This window comes from Ursus arctos, unplaced genomic scaffold (genome assembly GCF_023065955.2).
Source record: "Ursus arctos isolate Adak ecotype North America unplaced genomic scaffold, UrsArc2.0 scaffold_15, whole genome shotgun sequence".
NCBI classification, from domain to species: Eukaryota; Metazoa; Chordata; class Mammalia; order Carnivora; family Ursidae; genus Ursus; species Ursus arctos.
In genome coordinates, this window is record NW_026622819.1 from 56,821,961 (window position 1) to 56,837,726 (window position 15,766).

Genomic DNA, 15,766 nt, shown 5'->3' on the forward strand with positions numbered 1-15,766 from the left:
GAACATTACTTTTCAGTGCCAAAAGTCAATAGATCTGGATTTCCATAGAAACATGCTTTGTGGGAGGATGTGGGCTTTACCCCAGCTGGTTGGGTAATCTGAGAGCCAAAGGAAGACATGAGTGTCAGAGAGGACACCTGACAAGTTCCAGAACTTCGGCTTAGAGAAGTATTTCACAAGACTGACCAATTTATCAAAAGCAGACAAATACTGCCAGCATGTGCTATGTCATGGGGGAGTTGATGGGGTTCATTTGTGATGAATCCAGGGTCCAAGCATCCTGCCTGATAATGCAGAGGCAAATAAAAATGGTAAGGCAATGATTGAAAAAAGGATCACATCCCGTAACAAGGCTGCCTAAAGTTTTATCACCATGATAGGAAACAGGGAGCTTTTACTACCCATCTAAGGTACGTAAAGCCTACAAAATACTTATACCCCATATTTTGAGAAAACTTTGGAAACATAAAATTATCTTTTTAAACATGAATAACTAATACTTCTCTTACACTTCTCATTATTATACGTTTGGGCCACCTTACTTACTTAGCTGACCATTTCATAACCAAAGGATTTTAAGAATTACTGAAATTATACACCCTTTTAAATATTTTTCTATTTTTGGAAAATTAATAGGACAACATGTGTTATTTTCCAGGAAATAGATAAATCCATCCATGGCATGATAAAATATTAGGAAAACATGAGTCTTAAAACTTAAACTTCATCAAGGGTGGATCTTCCTTTAAAAGAATTTAATACAACTCTGTATTTACACAAATATGAACATTTCCTTTAGCTAAGAATTCTTTGCTTTATAGGCCTCTCAAATAGGAGTATTTTCTATACCAGATTCCTTAGTATAATTTAAAATGCTTGCATTAAAGAAATTATATCAATACATAAATTCTCAATGAAGAAATATTGGTTCAAGTGAGGGACACATATTATCATAAGTGAATGAAATGATTAAAACTTCAGAGATTATTGGGTGTACCATCTCTGGGACACATAATTTGTTTCACATAAACAATATGTTTTCTGCATTTTTCATTCAGAATCAAGGATACTAATTCTTTTACAAGTTACTTGACTTGGTTCTTTCAAAGAGAGTTTATAGATTCCTCATTTAAATTAATGAATTTCATTTATCATTCATTAATCAAACTCAACTTTAACACCTATCTGTCCCATGCACTATGACACTTGCCAAGAGAAACCAGTGAGTAGAACACATATAGGCCTTTCTAGCCTCAAATAGCTTATAGTTTAGAAAGGGAGGCAGACATAAATCACACAAATTATTGCAAATGATTGTAAGTGTTCCAAAGGATAAGCACAGGGTTATACATAAAAGACATATCCTAGGATAAGGATTCAGAAGAGGGGAATCTTTTTCTAGCTCAGATGGAGTAACATTTGAGCTGAGACAATGCTTTAATAACAGTTGACATTACTGACATGATGCTAAGTGTTTAAAAAGTATTAGTTCATTTAAACTACACAATGACCTATCAAATTAGGTACTTTGATTATCTCATTTTGTACTTGAGGAAACTGAGCCTTAGAGAGGATAAGTAGTTTGTTAAAGGTAACACAGCTAGGGAGAAACAGAGCCTACAACTGAACCCAGATGGTGACTCCAGAACATGTATTGTATTCTTAACCATTAGTCACAGGACCTCTCCAGCCATGGAGAGTCTGCTCTAGGCTACAATAACAAAATGCTTAAACAACAAAGAATTTATTTCTCACAGTTCTGAAGGCTGAAAGTCAAGGTCAAGGTGCTGGCCCATTCAGTTCTTGGGGAGAGCTCTCTTCCTGATTTGGAGATGCCACCTTCTCATATGGCCTTTCTTCTGTGATGCATGGGGAGAGAGAGAGAGAGAGTCAGAGAGAGAGAGAAAGAGAGAGAGAAATCTTTCTCTTCCTCTTCTTACAAGGCCACCAATCTTATCAGGTTAGGGCCGTACTCTTATGACCATATTTAACCATAATTACCTCCTAACGCCCTATCTGCAAATACAGTCACATTGGGGCTTAGGGATTTAACTTACAAATTTAGGGGAAGCAATTCAGGGTATAGAAAGGAATAAACTACGTAGTAGTAGGAGAAGAGTGTTCCAGATGAGCAATAACTATGACCCCAAATGACCAAAAGTGTAGGTTATAACAAATATATGCACTTGTTTAATCTTCTAGATGAAACTAGCAAGGTAACCATCTCTCCCAACAGAATCTAATTTCTGTAACAGAAAGACACTCTTTCAGATTAAATATTTGTAAAGACTGTCACCTAGTGGCAATAGGCAAGAGGTAGTTCATGAACAAACATTATTGAACAGGTGCATTCAGCGGCTTACTTGGGAGTGCTGACTCATCAGTTTCTCCTTTTACTGTGTACACTCCCAAGTTGTTTTTTCTAGGACTAAAATATATTAAGCTAAATATTACAGTATCAAGACAGTTACCATTCTTCCCACTGAATTCACACACACACGAGAGAGAGAAAAGCAGTGTGACAGGTTCAAGCTCTCAGAGAAAGACCTTAAGTTGTATCCTATCTCACTTTGAGTCTGACCAAATAAACCTGGGCCAACAGAATAGTGAGTAATATAAATCATAACTAGTGAATGTTTTATTCAGCAGTGTATATTCGGGTCATTGTATTGGATAAAGAGCCCCAAGTAGTTGAGATACTGACAGAAAATGAAAGAAATATGTAAAGGGCACTGGAAGATAGGTTGTCATAAACTAGCAACTACAGTCTTGTGAATAGTTGCAAAAATTAGGACAGGTATTTTATATATATATATATATATATATATACATATATATATATGTATATATATATATATATATATATATATCTTTAGACGGGGTACTATTTTTGGCAAGGAAAAATTACAACTGATACAAACCTTCAGTCTAATTCTTACTGTCTTAGGTGCTAAACTCACCTGAAGAAGCCAGCTTAACAGGACATAATGGTAATGTGAAGTGGTGCCAAGAAAGGGATTACATACAAGCTGTTTGGATCCTTATTTTACTCTACTATACGCTAAGTCCCTTCATTTAGGATAAGTCTTCCTTTTAGTCAACCAGTGCATTTTTCTCAGAGGAGTCATCACTAAATCCTATCTCTGGACATTGGCAACTTACAGTTTTGGTCTCATAGCATCCTACATGTAGACTGGGAACTTCACAGGTTAATTAGTCCACTCAAGTTCAGACCTAAGTGTTATTGAGTGTATTGCTTAAAACCCTTCATGTTACAAGTAACAGAAAACAAAAATTCAAGCCATTTGAGCAAAATCTATTGTTTAGGGATATTTCTTGCTTTAAAAGGAGTTTGATGTAGGGGCACAAACAGTATGACCTGAACTCTTTTTCAGCTTCTCTTATTATCAGCTCTGCCTTTTAGTCTATTCCAAGCCAACTTAAGTTTCACGGAACCAGGATGGCAGCTGGCAGCTCTGGGCTACGAAGTTTAAATACAGAGGGGGTTAACAAACTCCATTTTTCCAGGAGTCTCAGTAAATATCTCATTTTGTTTCACTGGCTTGGATTCAGTTGCATGCCCATCTCTGAACAAATTACTATAACTAGAGTGATGGGATACCTTACAGATGAAGGGCAGGATTAATTTTAAACAATCCACATGGTTGCAAATAGACAGAAAAATGAATTATTAGAGAATAATCAGAATGCTTTGGACAGGAAAAGGAGAATGGAACTGATTCTGGGAAGTTAATCAATAAATGGCCACAATATTGGGATGATGCAACTTTGCTCCAAGTGAGGACTGCATCTATTTAGGGGGAATATGAAGGGCTCATGAAGAACTGAAGCTGGTTACAAATAGGGCCAAGAAAGACTGCCACTGTCATTCTTACTATTAAACAGTCAAATCTGTTGGCCTGATACAATCATTCATATTGATATCTAATTAACACAATGTGACAGTTAAATTTCCTGATCACTTCTCAGATGGTTCTTCTGATTTTTTTTTTCTTCTTGTTGTCGTATCCTTATTCTCCTGTTCTGTGGGTTAGGACAATCACCCAAGTCCTGCACACAGCCCTGTCTTCTCTCTAAGACTGTTTCTTGATGTCAGCCATTCTCCAGGTCTCAATTACCACAACCTTGAGTAAAACTTCCAAAACCTCATTTTTTGGCCCATCCTATAAATTATGGAACTTTGTGGATCAATCCAGTTCCTATTTGCGAACTGTGTCACAGAGTCTTGGGCTTGTTCTTGCTTGATTCCCCAAAAACTGTCTTGGAACTTTACTTAATAATATGAAGGAACAAGAAAGTCTAAACCATACTCTGAATAAGGGTTTATTGTTTGGTAAATGCCTCTTTCACTAAATCCTAAGTCCCTTGAGGACAAAGACTATTCCCCTATAATACCAAAAACAAATTTAATCATTCAGTAAGTTCATATCAAAATACACACAGTTCTCAGTACAATGCAGCACTCCTTCTACACCATTTCTGATAAACAATCCTCTCATTTCCACTGGAACAGTCATAGTGAAGGAATGATGGCCAGTTCACTACAGCAGTCTCTCCTAATTTTGAAAAGCTATAATATCAGGAATTGTACTGAGAAGGAGGGTTGTTCTTTCCCAGCATCTAAATTCCCTTCCTATGTTTGGTGAATCCACTACTCTGTGTGAGGAAACAAAAATCCCATCTCACATTATATAAACTGAAAATAATAGATATACGCTTTTTTTCTTCCTGACCCATGGCATTTAGTGCACAGTATGTGGACCTCATCTGGGTATGAGCACCTATATTGGGAACTATGAATCTTAAGTAAGTTATCCAAACAAGCAGGAACCATCGAGAATTCATTTCATTTGTGACATCTAGTGTCCAGTGGTAGTAGTGGTAGCACCATACAACAGACTGTTCCTAAGGAATGACCATAATCATGATACAGGTAGCTTGTATGATTTTGCTAATGTTGTCCCTTCCCCTTGAATGCACTCCTCCTTAGCTCAGCCATTCTTCAAGGCCCCGCTCAAGTGCCACCTGCACAGTGACACATTAATGAAACAGCCACAAAAAATTGACCTCTCCCTTTGCACCCTTTAGTGTAGGGTATATACCGTTCATGTGGCATTTATATACAGCCTTGTAATTATTCATATATATATATATATATATATATATATTTTTTTTTTTTTTTAGTCCCCTACTATTTTGTGAACATCTTCCAGACAGTGGTGGAGATTACCACATCTCTGAATTCCTTCCACTGTGCTTATCACATTATGGCCACTCAGTTAATAGTTTAAAATATTAAAAATTAGATTTGGAAGAAACATCAGTGAAATGTATGTCTACCTTCTCATGTAACAGAAAAGAAAAATGAAGTTCAGATATATTTTAGATTACCTGATTTCGGTCAGACATGGTTGACCTAGGTTAGAATGGTGTCTTACTTTGAGGAATTTAGTTGAGGAATCTTTGTTAAATTGTAGGGAAAATGGAATTTCATTTACTCAAGAACATGGGGGTGATGACAAATGAACAAGCATCTTGCTCATTCAGACCGTAAGTGCATCTGCTAGGTACCTTGAAGGTATCATTGTTGCCAGTCTTCAAACCTAGATCAATCCTCGTCTGGCCTAGCTCAATCAGAACTAGAAGTTCGCAAAGGAAACTAAAAAGAGGAAAGCAAGGAAGGTGTTGCACTGCAAGACCTAAGCCCAGACTCAATGAGAGTGATCAACTCTGTCATAACACAAGAGAAGTGAGGATTTGGTAAGATAGAAGTCACTGGTGATGTTGAGAAAAGCCATTTTACTGGACTTGTGTGGACCAAAAACCTGAAGTGGGAAAAAATGTTAGAATGAAAGGTAAGAAAATGAAGATAACCAGTCTCATTTTTCCCCCCAGTAACTGTGTTATTAAGGGAAGCAAATAAATGGAGTGGTAGCTGACTGGAGTCAAGAAAGATTAGAATTATTTTTTGAGATGTCAGTTATTACAGCATGTTTATTTGCTGATAGGTAAGATCCACCAGGGAAGAAAAAAACTGATTATGAAAAAGAGAGGAGCTATGGTCAAGGGCTCAAGTAGACAACAAAGATGGTTTCAAAGCACATGACTTACCATATAACAGCTACTCGGACTCAGAAGTGCTCAGTAAATGTTGGCTAGTGTTATTTCTGATTGCTTAAATTTTCGAATAGTGAATAGGCATCAGGCTTACAAAACATAAATTCGTTATTTAAACACACGCAAAAGCCTGGCCTCTAGCAATAGATTGCATTAGTTCAAATTCTAGTTCTACCACTTGGCCATTATACCTTTCTTCCTGGGGCTGCTTTCCTCAGTAGAAAGAGATAATAATACCTACCTCATCAGGTTGTTTGTGGATTTTACTGAGATAATCCGTGTAAAATTTAGCACTGTACCGGCACACGGTGAAACCTCAAATGTTAGTGCCGTTGTAATGATAACTGTTATCCTGTTCTGTGTGATACTGTCCTATGATGAGTTTAGGCACTGTCACACTGATTCAGATTCCTGGAACCGTGGAAGATACGAGAGGGCAGAGCCCTCAGGGGCGCCAGCCAATCTGCGGGTAGGATGCGGGAAGCCCGCACACCTCAGAATTCCCCACCTCCACGCCTTTTAGTGACACTGTCTCTCCAGAAGGTACTGTCGCTAGAACAAAACAGAAACAAACGGCATGGCAACTAAAAGTAGACGTGGGGAAGACAGGAACAAAACCAAGCCTGAGTGAAGCGGACCACCCAGAGAGCTACGTCTGCGCCAACACTAAGTCCCCGGCACGCCACGTGCTTCTGCGCAGACGCGGTACAGGGCACGGGGCGCTCGATCGGGCGTTCCTCCCTGTTTTTCCTTTGCGCGCGGCTTGGGCGGGACATCTCGCGAGACGTGTGAGTTGTCGCGGGAACAGCATTCAAAAAGCCCTGGCGCTTACCGGAGAGCTAACTGAGTGAATTGGCTGCCGTATCTAGTCGTGAGGTGGTATTACCGTCGCGAACCTGGGCGCCGTGAGCCCTCGTCACGAGCCGCCGGCTGCAGCAGCAGGGGAAAGGGGTGAAGAGAGGTAGGGGCAACGGGGCTGGAGGGAGGTGCGTGTGGAGAGGAGCGGTGGGAGCGGCCGAAGGGATTCTCTCTGGGGAGTGGGGAAAGCAGGGCCTCAGGAAACCTGGGGTCTGGGTCACGGCGGAGGCCCTTAGACGGGACAGCTTCTTCAGCGGAAGCCGGAGTTCTTCTCAACCAGGTTCCAAGCCGGACTCAATCTTCCGTTGGGCTGTGTGCGTCCACCCCTCCCCCACCGGGTATTGTGCATCAGTAAGGAAGGCCGGGTCGCCTGCCTGGGCCTCCGGATGGTAACTACCATGTCTGTGCGGTCCAGTATGGTAGCCACTAGCCACATGTGGCAGTCCGAACTGAGAAATGCTGTAAATATAAAATGCACGCCGAATTGCGAAGACTACACAAAAAGAGTAACAGCCCGTTAGTAATTATAAAGGTTACATGTTGAAATGCTAGTGGATGGGTTGAATAAAATATTGCTAAAATGAATTTCACCTGTATTTACTTTTCTTAACGTGGCTCCTAGAAAATTAAAAATCACATATCACAACTCGCATTCTTTTCCCGTTGGACAGCGCTGTCGCAGACAGCTGCGTGGCAGATTCTAATTGCTTATCATCCCTTAGTTGGTTTAACCTCAAAACCCCTGTTAGGTAGATGTTATTGTCTTTATCTTAGGGATGAGAACACAAGACCTTAAATAAGTTGTCCAAGCTCGTGCACCAGTGTGTTGTGGATTACGAACTAAGGCACCCTGTATCTCTGAGCTCCCTGTCCTAAATGCTTTGTGTATGTTATGTTATTGAGAGGCTGAACAGAAAAATGGTTAGGAGTCCCAGGCTTTGGAGCTAGACCGTAGTTCCCATCTCAGCCACTTACTAGCTGGTAACCCTGGGCAAGATACCTAACCTTTCTGTGTCTCAGTTTGCATATGCGTAAATGGCGGAAATACCTTAATATTTCATGGGGTTGTTAAATTAGATAATACATGCAAAGCACCAAGTACAATGTCTGGCTTGTGTTAGATATAGTTATTCAACCGGGCTACCTCTTTGCAGATTGACAGGTTAACTCTTACTCATCCATTAGACCTTTGCAAAAAAGTCATTTCCTCAGAGAAATCTTTCTTGTCTGTACTACCTCCTCCCACCTCACTTCCCAATTTAGGACAGCGCCCCCATGTTATAGGCTCCCTCTTCCACTTATCACACTTAAAAAACTTGACAGTTATTTGATTTAATGCCTTTCCACTAATGGATAGTAACATTCAAGAAGGCAGGGACATTATCTAGTTTTGGGGTCACCATTGTGTCCTCAGCAATAGCACAGTACCTGGCACATAATAGGAATTCTAGCAAATCTTTTGAAAGAATGAGAGCTAGTTTTTTTACTTCCTTGGACATTGCTGGCTGGGATGTCTTGAGGCTAGCTCCTTTTTTCTTTGATGACAATAATGTTTAAGTTAGGCTCATTAAGAGAATTAAATGAGATAATTCCTTTAAAGCACTCTGCCTGGCAAATGGTAAATCCTCAACAAACATAATAAACAGTGCAATAACTAGTGCCTAGCCCCGTCACCTACAGGCTTTGGAAAGGTCTTGTACTTTATTTATTAAAGATTTTATTTATTAGAGAGTGAGCAATGGGGTGGGGCAGAAGGAGAGGGAGAGAGTCTGAAGCAGACTCCTCACTGAGTAAGGAGCCCCACACAGGGCTCAGTCTCATGACCTTGAGATTATGACCTGAGCTGAAACCAAGAGTCAGACCCTTAACTGACTGCTCCACCCGGGCACCCCGGAAAGTTCCTATATTTTAGAACAGTAATTGCCAGCCTTGGACAACAGGATACCTTTTTTTACCACTCTTCTGAAACCATATATCTCCTCCTTCATCTTCGTTTTTAATGGCCTTGCTTCCTAATTCACTGATGAATTGGAGCAGTTAGAAGGGCACTTACACAAACTCCCACCAGTAATCTACCTACTTATCAGTGTCTATACCCATCTACTTTGCTTTCCCTTACTTTAGATGAAATATTCATGTTCCTGTCTAAAATCAGCCCTTATACATTAGACCTCATTCTTTTTCATTACTTTAGCAGTTCTCCATGCCTTCTATATCATCTGTTTTTCTTCTCTCCTGAATCTATCCCATGACATACAAGCATGCTGTTTTTTCTTTAAATATTGTATCTTAAAAAAGACAAACTTAATCCTACTTCCCCTTTAGCTACTGCTCCGTTTTTTCTGCTTTGCAGCAAAACTGTTTCCCGTTTACCCACCATTCTCTCCAACTGATTTCAGTTGATTTCCAGGATAATACATGCTCTTGGTTTTCCTCCTACCTCACTGAGGTATATTTTACTGTCTTCTTTCTCACCTCTTAATGGCTCAATCCTTGGTCCTCTTCTCTTTAATTATGCTCGTACTCTGGTGACATCAAGGCTCAAGGATTTATGTTAATAACTCCTAGGTTTTTATTTCCAGCCCAGATCCTTCTCATATAGCCAATTGGTTACTTGATACATTTCATGTCCAAAATATAAGCCCCTGATTTTCTTTCAAAACAATTTTTACTCATAATTTTTGATCCTTCAGTTGATGCAAATTTGCTCTACTAGTTGCTCAGGTCAGAAGCCTTCGAGACATTTTTGATTTCTCTCTTATTCATACACCCTACATTTAATTTTTTAGAAAATCATGTTGGCTTTACCTTCAAACTATACACAATCTGATCATTTTTTCCCACCTCGTATACAATCACCCTCTTGTAAGCAATCATCTTCACCTGGTCTTTCTGCTTCCCACTTGCTCCCCTCCAAACTATTCAATGTAGCAGCCAAAATGATCCTTTTAAAGTATCAGATCTCTACGCCAGACTTTACAATGACCCCCAGTTTTACCCAGAGTAGAAGCCAAAGCCCTTGTGATGGCCTGATTTGCCTATTCTCCCCTATTATCTCCTATGACTTAAACTCTATTTTGTTCATTCCTTGGGTGTCCTTCCACTTTAGTGCTACCCCTCTTCCTCTACTCCTTTTTCTTTTTTTTTTTAAGATTTTATTTATTTATTTGACAGAGATAGAGACGGCCAGTGAGAGAGGGAACACAAGCAGGGGGAGTGGGAGAGGAAGAAGCAGGCTCCCAGGGGAGGAGCCTGATGTGGGGCTCGTCCCGTCCCGTAAGGCCAGGATCACGCCCTGAGCCGAAGGCAGATGCTTAACCGCTGTGCCACCCAGGCGCCCCTCCTTTTTCTTTCCTGAAATAGATACATAGCTAATTCTCTTCTCCTCTGCAAGGCTTTTTTTCAGACGTCACCTTGAAGGCTTCCCCCCCCCCCAACACTTAACTTTAGAGTTCATCCTAGTTGCAATACCCTCACTTCTTCCAAGCTCCCTTATCCTGTTTTTTTTTCTTTTTTCATTTCCTAATGCATTTAATTATGATACTATTATTGCTTGTCTTTTCCCACTGGAAGGTAAGTTTCATGAAAGAAGAGCACTTCATTTTATTTTGTCTCATTTGGCTTCTGATGGATCTGAAATGCCCAGAATGGAGTTCAGCACATAAGGCTTTAAGGAATAATTGTTGAATGACGACTACATTGTCTAGGAAGTGGGGAAACAACCTTAGTAACAGCCTGTTGCCCTTTGACTGCAAAGCTGAGTTTAAATCTGGCCTAAGAGATGGACCAATTTGGAAAGGATGACGAGAAAGGTTGAATTATGTGGAATGTTTATAATGTTTAAGTCCTTGATTAAAAATCTAGAAAGAAAGAAATGTTTTTAATTACTCTGAACATGATTCTGTTTTGCATGTCTTCTTATGAAAAATGGAAAATACTAGTGAGCCTGTTGTCAATATAGCAAATTTAATGTAGCAAATTTAATGTGTTCAAGAATTTAATGCTGTTGTGAAAAATTGTGGACATGATAGTCCTTGCCTTATAAACCTTATTCAAAGCTGCCTTTTTATATTTTCAGTAGCAGTCATGTTACTATAAATTCTTGATTTCTTTCATTGTGCTCTTAATTTGATTACCTGTACAGTGATATAAATATGAGACCCACCCTACCTCAGCATTTAAGGAAACTTAGCACACAAGTGAACGATTTCTTGATAACTGCATATCTTAGGAACAAAGTTAAATGTGTTCAATTTTTTTTTCTCTGTTTGATTTGGTCTCAAATCAGGTAAAAGAATTACCAGACCTTGCTTTTACAACAAGAATGCAAATTAAGAGCAATAAAATCTTAAAAGCCAGCAATAAAATCTTCAATGCTATGTTTTTTATAGTATTGGAGGAAAGATATATATATATATATCTTTTATTATTGTTATCATTGTACAGAGTATTTTGTTTAAGCTTAAATACTTTCATTTCCTCTTTTTATAGTAGACTAAAAACGAAAAAAGAAACATGGAGGCAGATATAATTGCAGACCTTCGATGCAAGCTCAAAGAGGTCGAAGAAGAACGACTGAAAGCTGCACAGTATGGTTTACAACTAGTGGAGAGCCAAAATGAGTTGCAGAATCAGTTGGATAAATGTCGTAATGAAATGATGACCATGACTGAGGTAGGACCCTGGACTCCTCTGTTTATAAGGTTGTGCTTAGCTATTGAACATTTGTATTGTCTAGCAATTATTATTATTAATTTTATTCCTTTTTGAAGATTGTAGTTCTAGTTCCTGTTCACCCCCATCTCTAATAAAGGGGACTGAAGTGAATGAATTCCTAATATTCTTTCTGACCCTGTGTGTTCTGAATTTGAAAAATCAAGTTACTGTTTTCTTTAACACATATTGGATTTTAGATTTTGTTTTGTGCACTCTTAGTGACCTCACTTTTTTCATATCTTTAGGTAACATCTAAATGCCCTATGACACTACACCAAGTCCTTAGTTTACCCCTAAAGTCTAGACTTCTGTGTTCAGTTGCCTACTAATGGACATCTCAAACGTAACATAAACACAGAATAGTTGATTCCCTGCCTGTTAACAACAGTCTCTTGCAATTTAGCTTACTTAGTAAATATATAATAACTTGAGCCAAATTTCAGGGAATTTTACTCTGTTTCTTTTTGGCCCTTATTTCTCATGTTTAATCCATCAAGTTCTAGGAACCTGAGCTATAAAACATCCATCTGTGCTACTGCCACTCCAATTCAGACCACCATCATCTGTCCCGTAAATTACTACTGTAGCCTTCTAACCAGGTTGCCTGCTTCCCTCATTGCCTTTCATACAATTCATTCTTCACACAGCAGCCACTTGGCCATTGAAAAATAAACGAAAGATCATGTCACAGTCCTGCTAAAAGCACAACTATGGCTTTCGATCATATTGACAACAAAATCCAAACTCCTTTCTTGCATCTGCAGATTCCTATGTGATCTGACCCATGTCAACCTTTTGACCTCATTTTAAACTACTTTCCCTTGTGCTTAGCTATAATAGTCCTGCTTTACAGGCTTTACATGAGCTGTTGCTTTCATCTGCATTGCATATCCCCTCACTGTCATGGATTGAGTCCTCCACCTTTAGGTGTCACCTCAGCTGAGAGGCCTTGCGTGAGTATTTTGTAAAGTTGCTATCATACATGGATTCAGGTAATTAACTCCAGACTGTAAGCTCCATGAGAGGGAATTTTGTCTCTCTTGTTCACTCCTATATGTGTAATGTCTGGCACACATTTATTGAAAGAATGAATTAGTCTGTTTTATGTGGTAAATGCTCAGTAATATGTTTAAACTTTGATGTCAAAATTTAAGTATGGCAAAAAAAATAACTTGCTTTTTTTCTTATTTATCTCTTACTTAATCTAGTTTTATCTCATTTTTAAAAACTTATTGAATGAGTTTGAATTAATGCTTTTTTAATCTTGAAATTTCCTTGTCAGAGGGGTGCCTGTGTGGCTCAGTTGGTTAAGTGTCTGCCTTAGGCTCAAGTCATGATCTTGGGGTACTAGGATCGAGTCCCACATCAGGCTCCTTGCTTAGCGGGGAGTCTGCTTCTCCCTCTCCCTTTGCCCCTCCCCCTGCTTGTGCTCTCTCTCCCACTCTCAAATGAATAAATAAAAATCTTAAAAAAAAAAAAGTCCCTATCAGAAGAAAAAGCCCTCTTAAATCTTCCTTCTGTCTCAACACTGTATCATTCAAGTAGTCATTTGTAAACATTTCTCAGATGACTACATTCTGACAATAAAGGATAATTTAGTATTTCACTTTGTGCCTTGTCCACTATTGTATTTTCAGAGCCATAAATATCATCAAACCAAGTAATTCTCACTGGGAAAACTGAAGTGCTATTAAATGTTTTTTGTTTTTGTTTTTTCCCTAACAGAGATTACTTCACATGTTGACATAGCGCGGAACACCTCTTACTTCCTTGACAGGGCAGAGAAGCAATTACCACATCAGTATCATGTACTAAAACCCTCCTTGCTTTTCTTAAGACTGATTAGCTACAGAGTTATTCCAGATCTAACATGTGGTTGTTACTTAGAAAGCAACAAATATGTGAAACAGGAATGAAACAGTTGAAGGTGAGAACTGTTTATATGTAATGACTTTAAGTTATTTTTATGTAATTGAATTATAATTAAATCTGTTTTCAGAATTATGAACAAGAAAAATATACTCTTCAGAGAGAAGTTGAGCTTAAGAGTCGAATGTTAGAAAGTTTGAGCTCTGAATGTGAAGCTATTAAACAACAGCAAAAAACACACCTGGAGCAATTAAAAGAACAACTGAGCAGAAGCCATGGACAAGAAGTAAATGAACTAAAAAATAAGGTTTGGATACCTATGTATATCAAAACAAAAATGTTTCATGCTTATGGAGTTAGCAATATGTAAATTTTAAGTGATGAAGATTTTCTTAATGCCATCTGTGGAAAATAGCTGAGATCAAGGCTCCATCATCATAATATTGCGAGTGGGAACACTGAGAAACAAGAATTTACCTAAGGGACTTGTATTAACATTCTACGGATTAAATACAATTACTTAATTTCAGAAACTGGATATTTGTTATGGAGTTTTAGTTTAGTGAAAAGCATGACCTTTTTGCCTATAGTGCATAGTAGGACAGTCCCCTTTCAGAAAGACCAGTCTCCTAGCTTTCACTGAAAGGAGTAGTACACTTCATAATCCTACAGAAGAAACCAGTAGTTTATTGTAAATTAATGTATATTAGAATTGATACTTTCTAGTTTGGTTATTGAAGATAAGCCAATGACATGATCTGCCTCTTACAACTCAGTAAGGAAAGTATCATTATTGTCTGTGGATAACAGATGAGAAAACCAATGTTTAAACAGATTGAGTAAATTGGACAAAAATCACAGCAGTCAAGATTTGACTGAAGCTGTCTGATTCCAAAGCCCATATCACTATACTTAGACTAACAACGTGTTACACTGGCTTCATTTTATGCATTAAAAACAAGTTGACCATTCTTTTTTGGTTACCCCCAACTATCCAGTTCCTTCAGGTTACTTCAAAGGAATCCAGAACCTTTATCATGGCTCTTCTTTGTATAGAGTACATACTTTCCAGACCCTTCTCTACAAAACTGTACCTGACTTTTGGCCTGTTTTGTAATTTTCCATGTTTTGTGTAGCATCTTTTGAGATTTTTCCATATCTGTACCACCTTTACTTTTAACTAATTTCTTTAAATTGATTCTCTTTTTACTCATTTTAAGCAATGATATCAATGAAATTATATATTTGAGCTGGTTGTATTTTTTCCTAAATTGTAGTCAGATGAACATGTCTATCAAAATGTGCTTTCATGTAATACTTAGAATCATCTTGCATTCATACACAAAATTTTGGAGTTATATTTGATATCTTTTCTTTCTTTCTTTGAGAGAGTGAGCACAAGCGGCAGTTAGGGGCAGCGGAAAGGGGAGAAGCTGACTCTCCCGCTGAGCAGGGAGCCCAATGTGGAGCTCGATCCCATGACCCTGGGATCATGACCTGAGCCGAAGGCAAATGCTTAACCAACTGAGCCACCCAGGCGCCCCTGACTTATTTCTCACAATTACTCCATCAACTGATTCTAAGAACTTGATCTACAAAACATCCATCTCTGCTGCTACCATTGTAGTCCAGATCACCATTCTCTCTCCCCTAGACTACTCTTGTAGCCTTCTATCCAGGCAACCTGCTTCCATCATTGCTATTCATACCTATCACTCTTCACATAGAAGCCAAAGTGGCCAAGAGTCCAGACATACTTTGATTACTTGTATGAACTATTTGTATGTTTGTAGGACAGTGCATATCACTGTTATAAGATGCTTAGCATTGGCCAAATAGGAAACCTTAATAGTCTCATCATGCAGTAAATTTCGGTCAGTCGGTCATGTTTTTCAGAAAGATAGCCACATTTCAGCGTAGATCATTCAGCTGAAATTTCTTTTTCCACATTATGAAAATAGAAAAGGAAAAACAAGTCAAGAGGCTCTTACTTTTTAAATAGAAAACAGATATCAGGATATAGAATATTGACACCTAATTCAAGATAATTTGATATAGATTATAATTATAACCCTGGACATCAAGCAGAAGTTTTTTTATTGATAACAGAAATCATTTAGTGAATGCTAGGCATAGTGCTGAATGTTTTACTCCCCTGATCTCAGTTGAGAGCCACACAATAACC

General features: G+C 38.6%; 1 protein-coding gene across 4 annotated transcripts in view; it reads left to right on the top strand.

Annotated features, from left to right (window-relative positions):
• Positions 1 to 6,912: 6,912 nt before the first annotated feature.
• SPDL1 (spindle apparatus coiled-coil protein 1) overlaps positions 6,913 to 15,766 on the top strand; it is a 50,192-nt gene continuing 41,338 nt past the window's right edge. For 3 of the 4 annotated variants that reach the window (XM_044388570.3, XM_026510945.4, XM_026510944.3), the window contains exons 1-3: positions 6,931 to 7,099; positions 11,488 to 11,670; positions 13,712 to 13,888. In XM_044388570.3, the coding sequence (XP_044244505.1) occupies positions 11,512 to 11,670; positions 13,712 to 13,888 (336 nt within the window). In that variant the 5' untranslated portion in view covers positions 6,931 to 7,099; positions 11,488 to 11,511. Of the gene's footprint in view, positions 7,100 to 11,487; positions 11,671 to 13,711; positions 13,889 to 15,766 lie in introns of all 4 variants that reach the window. The other variant, XM_026510943.4, reaches the window with a different exon arrangement.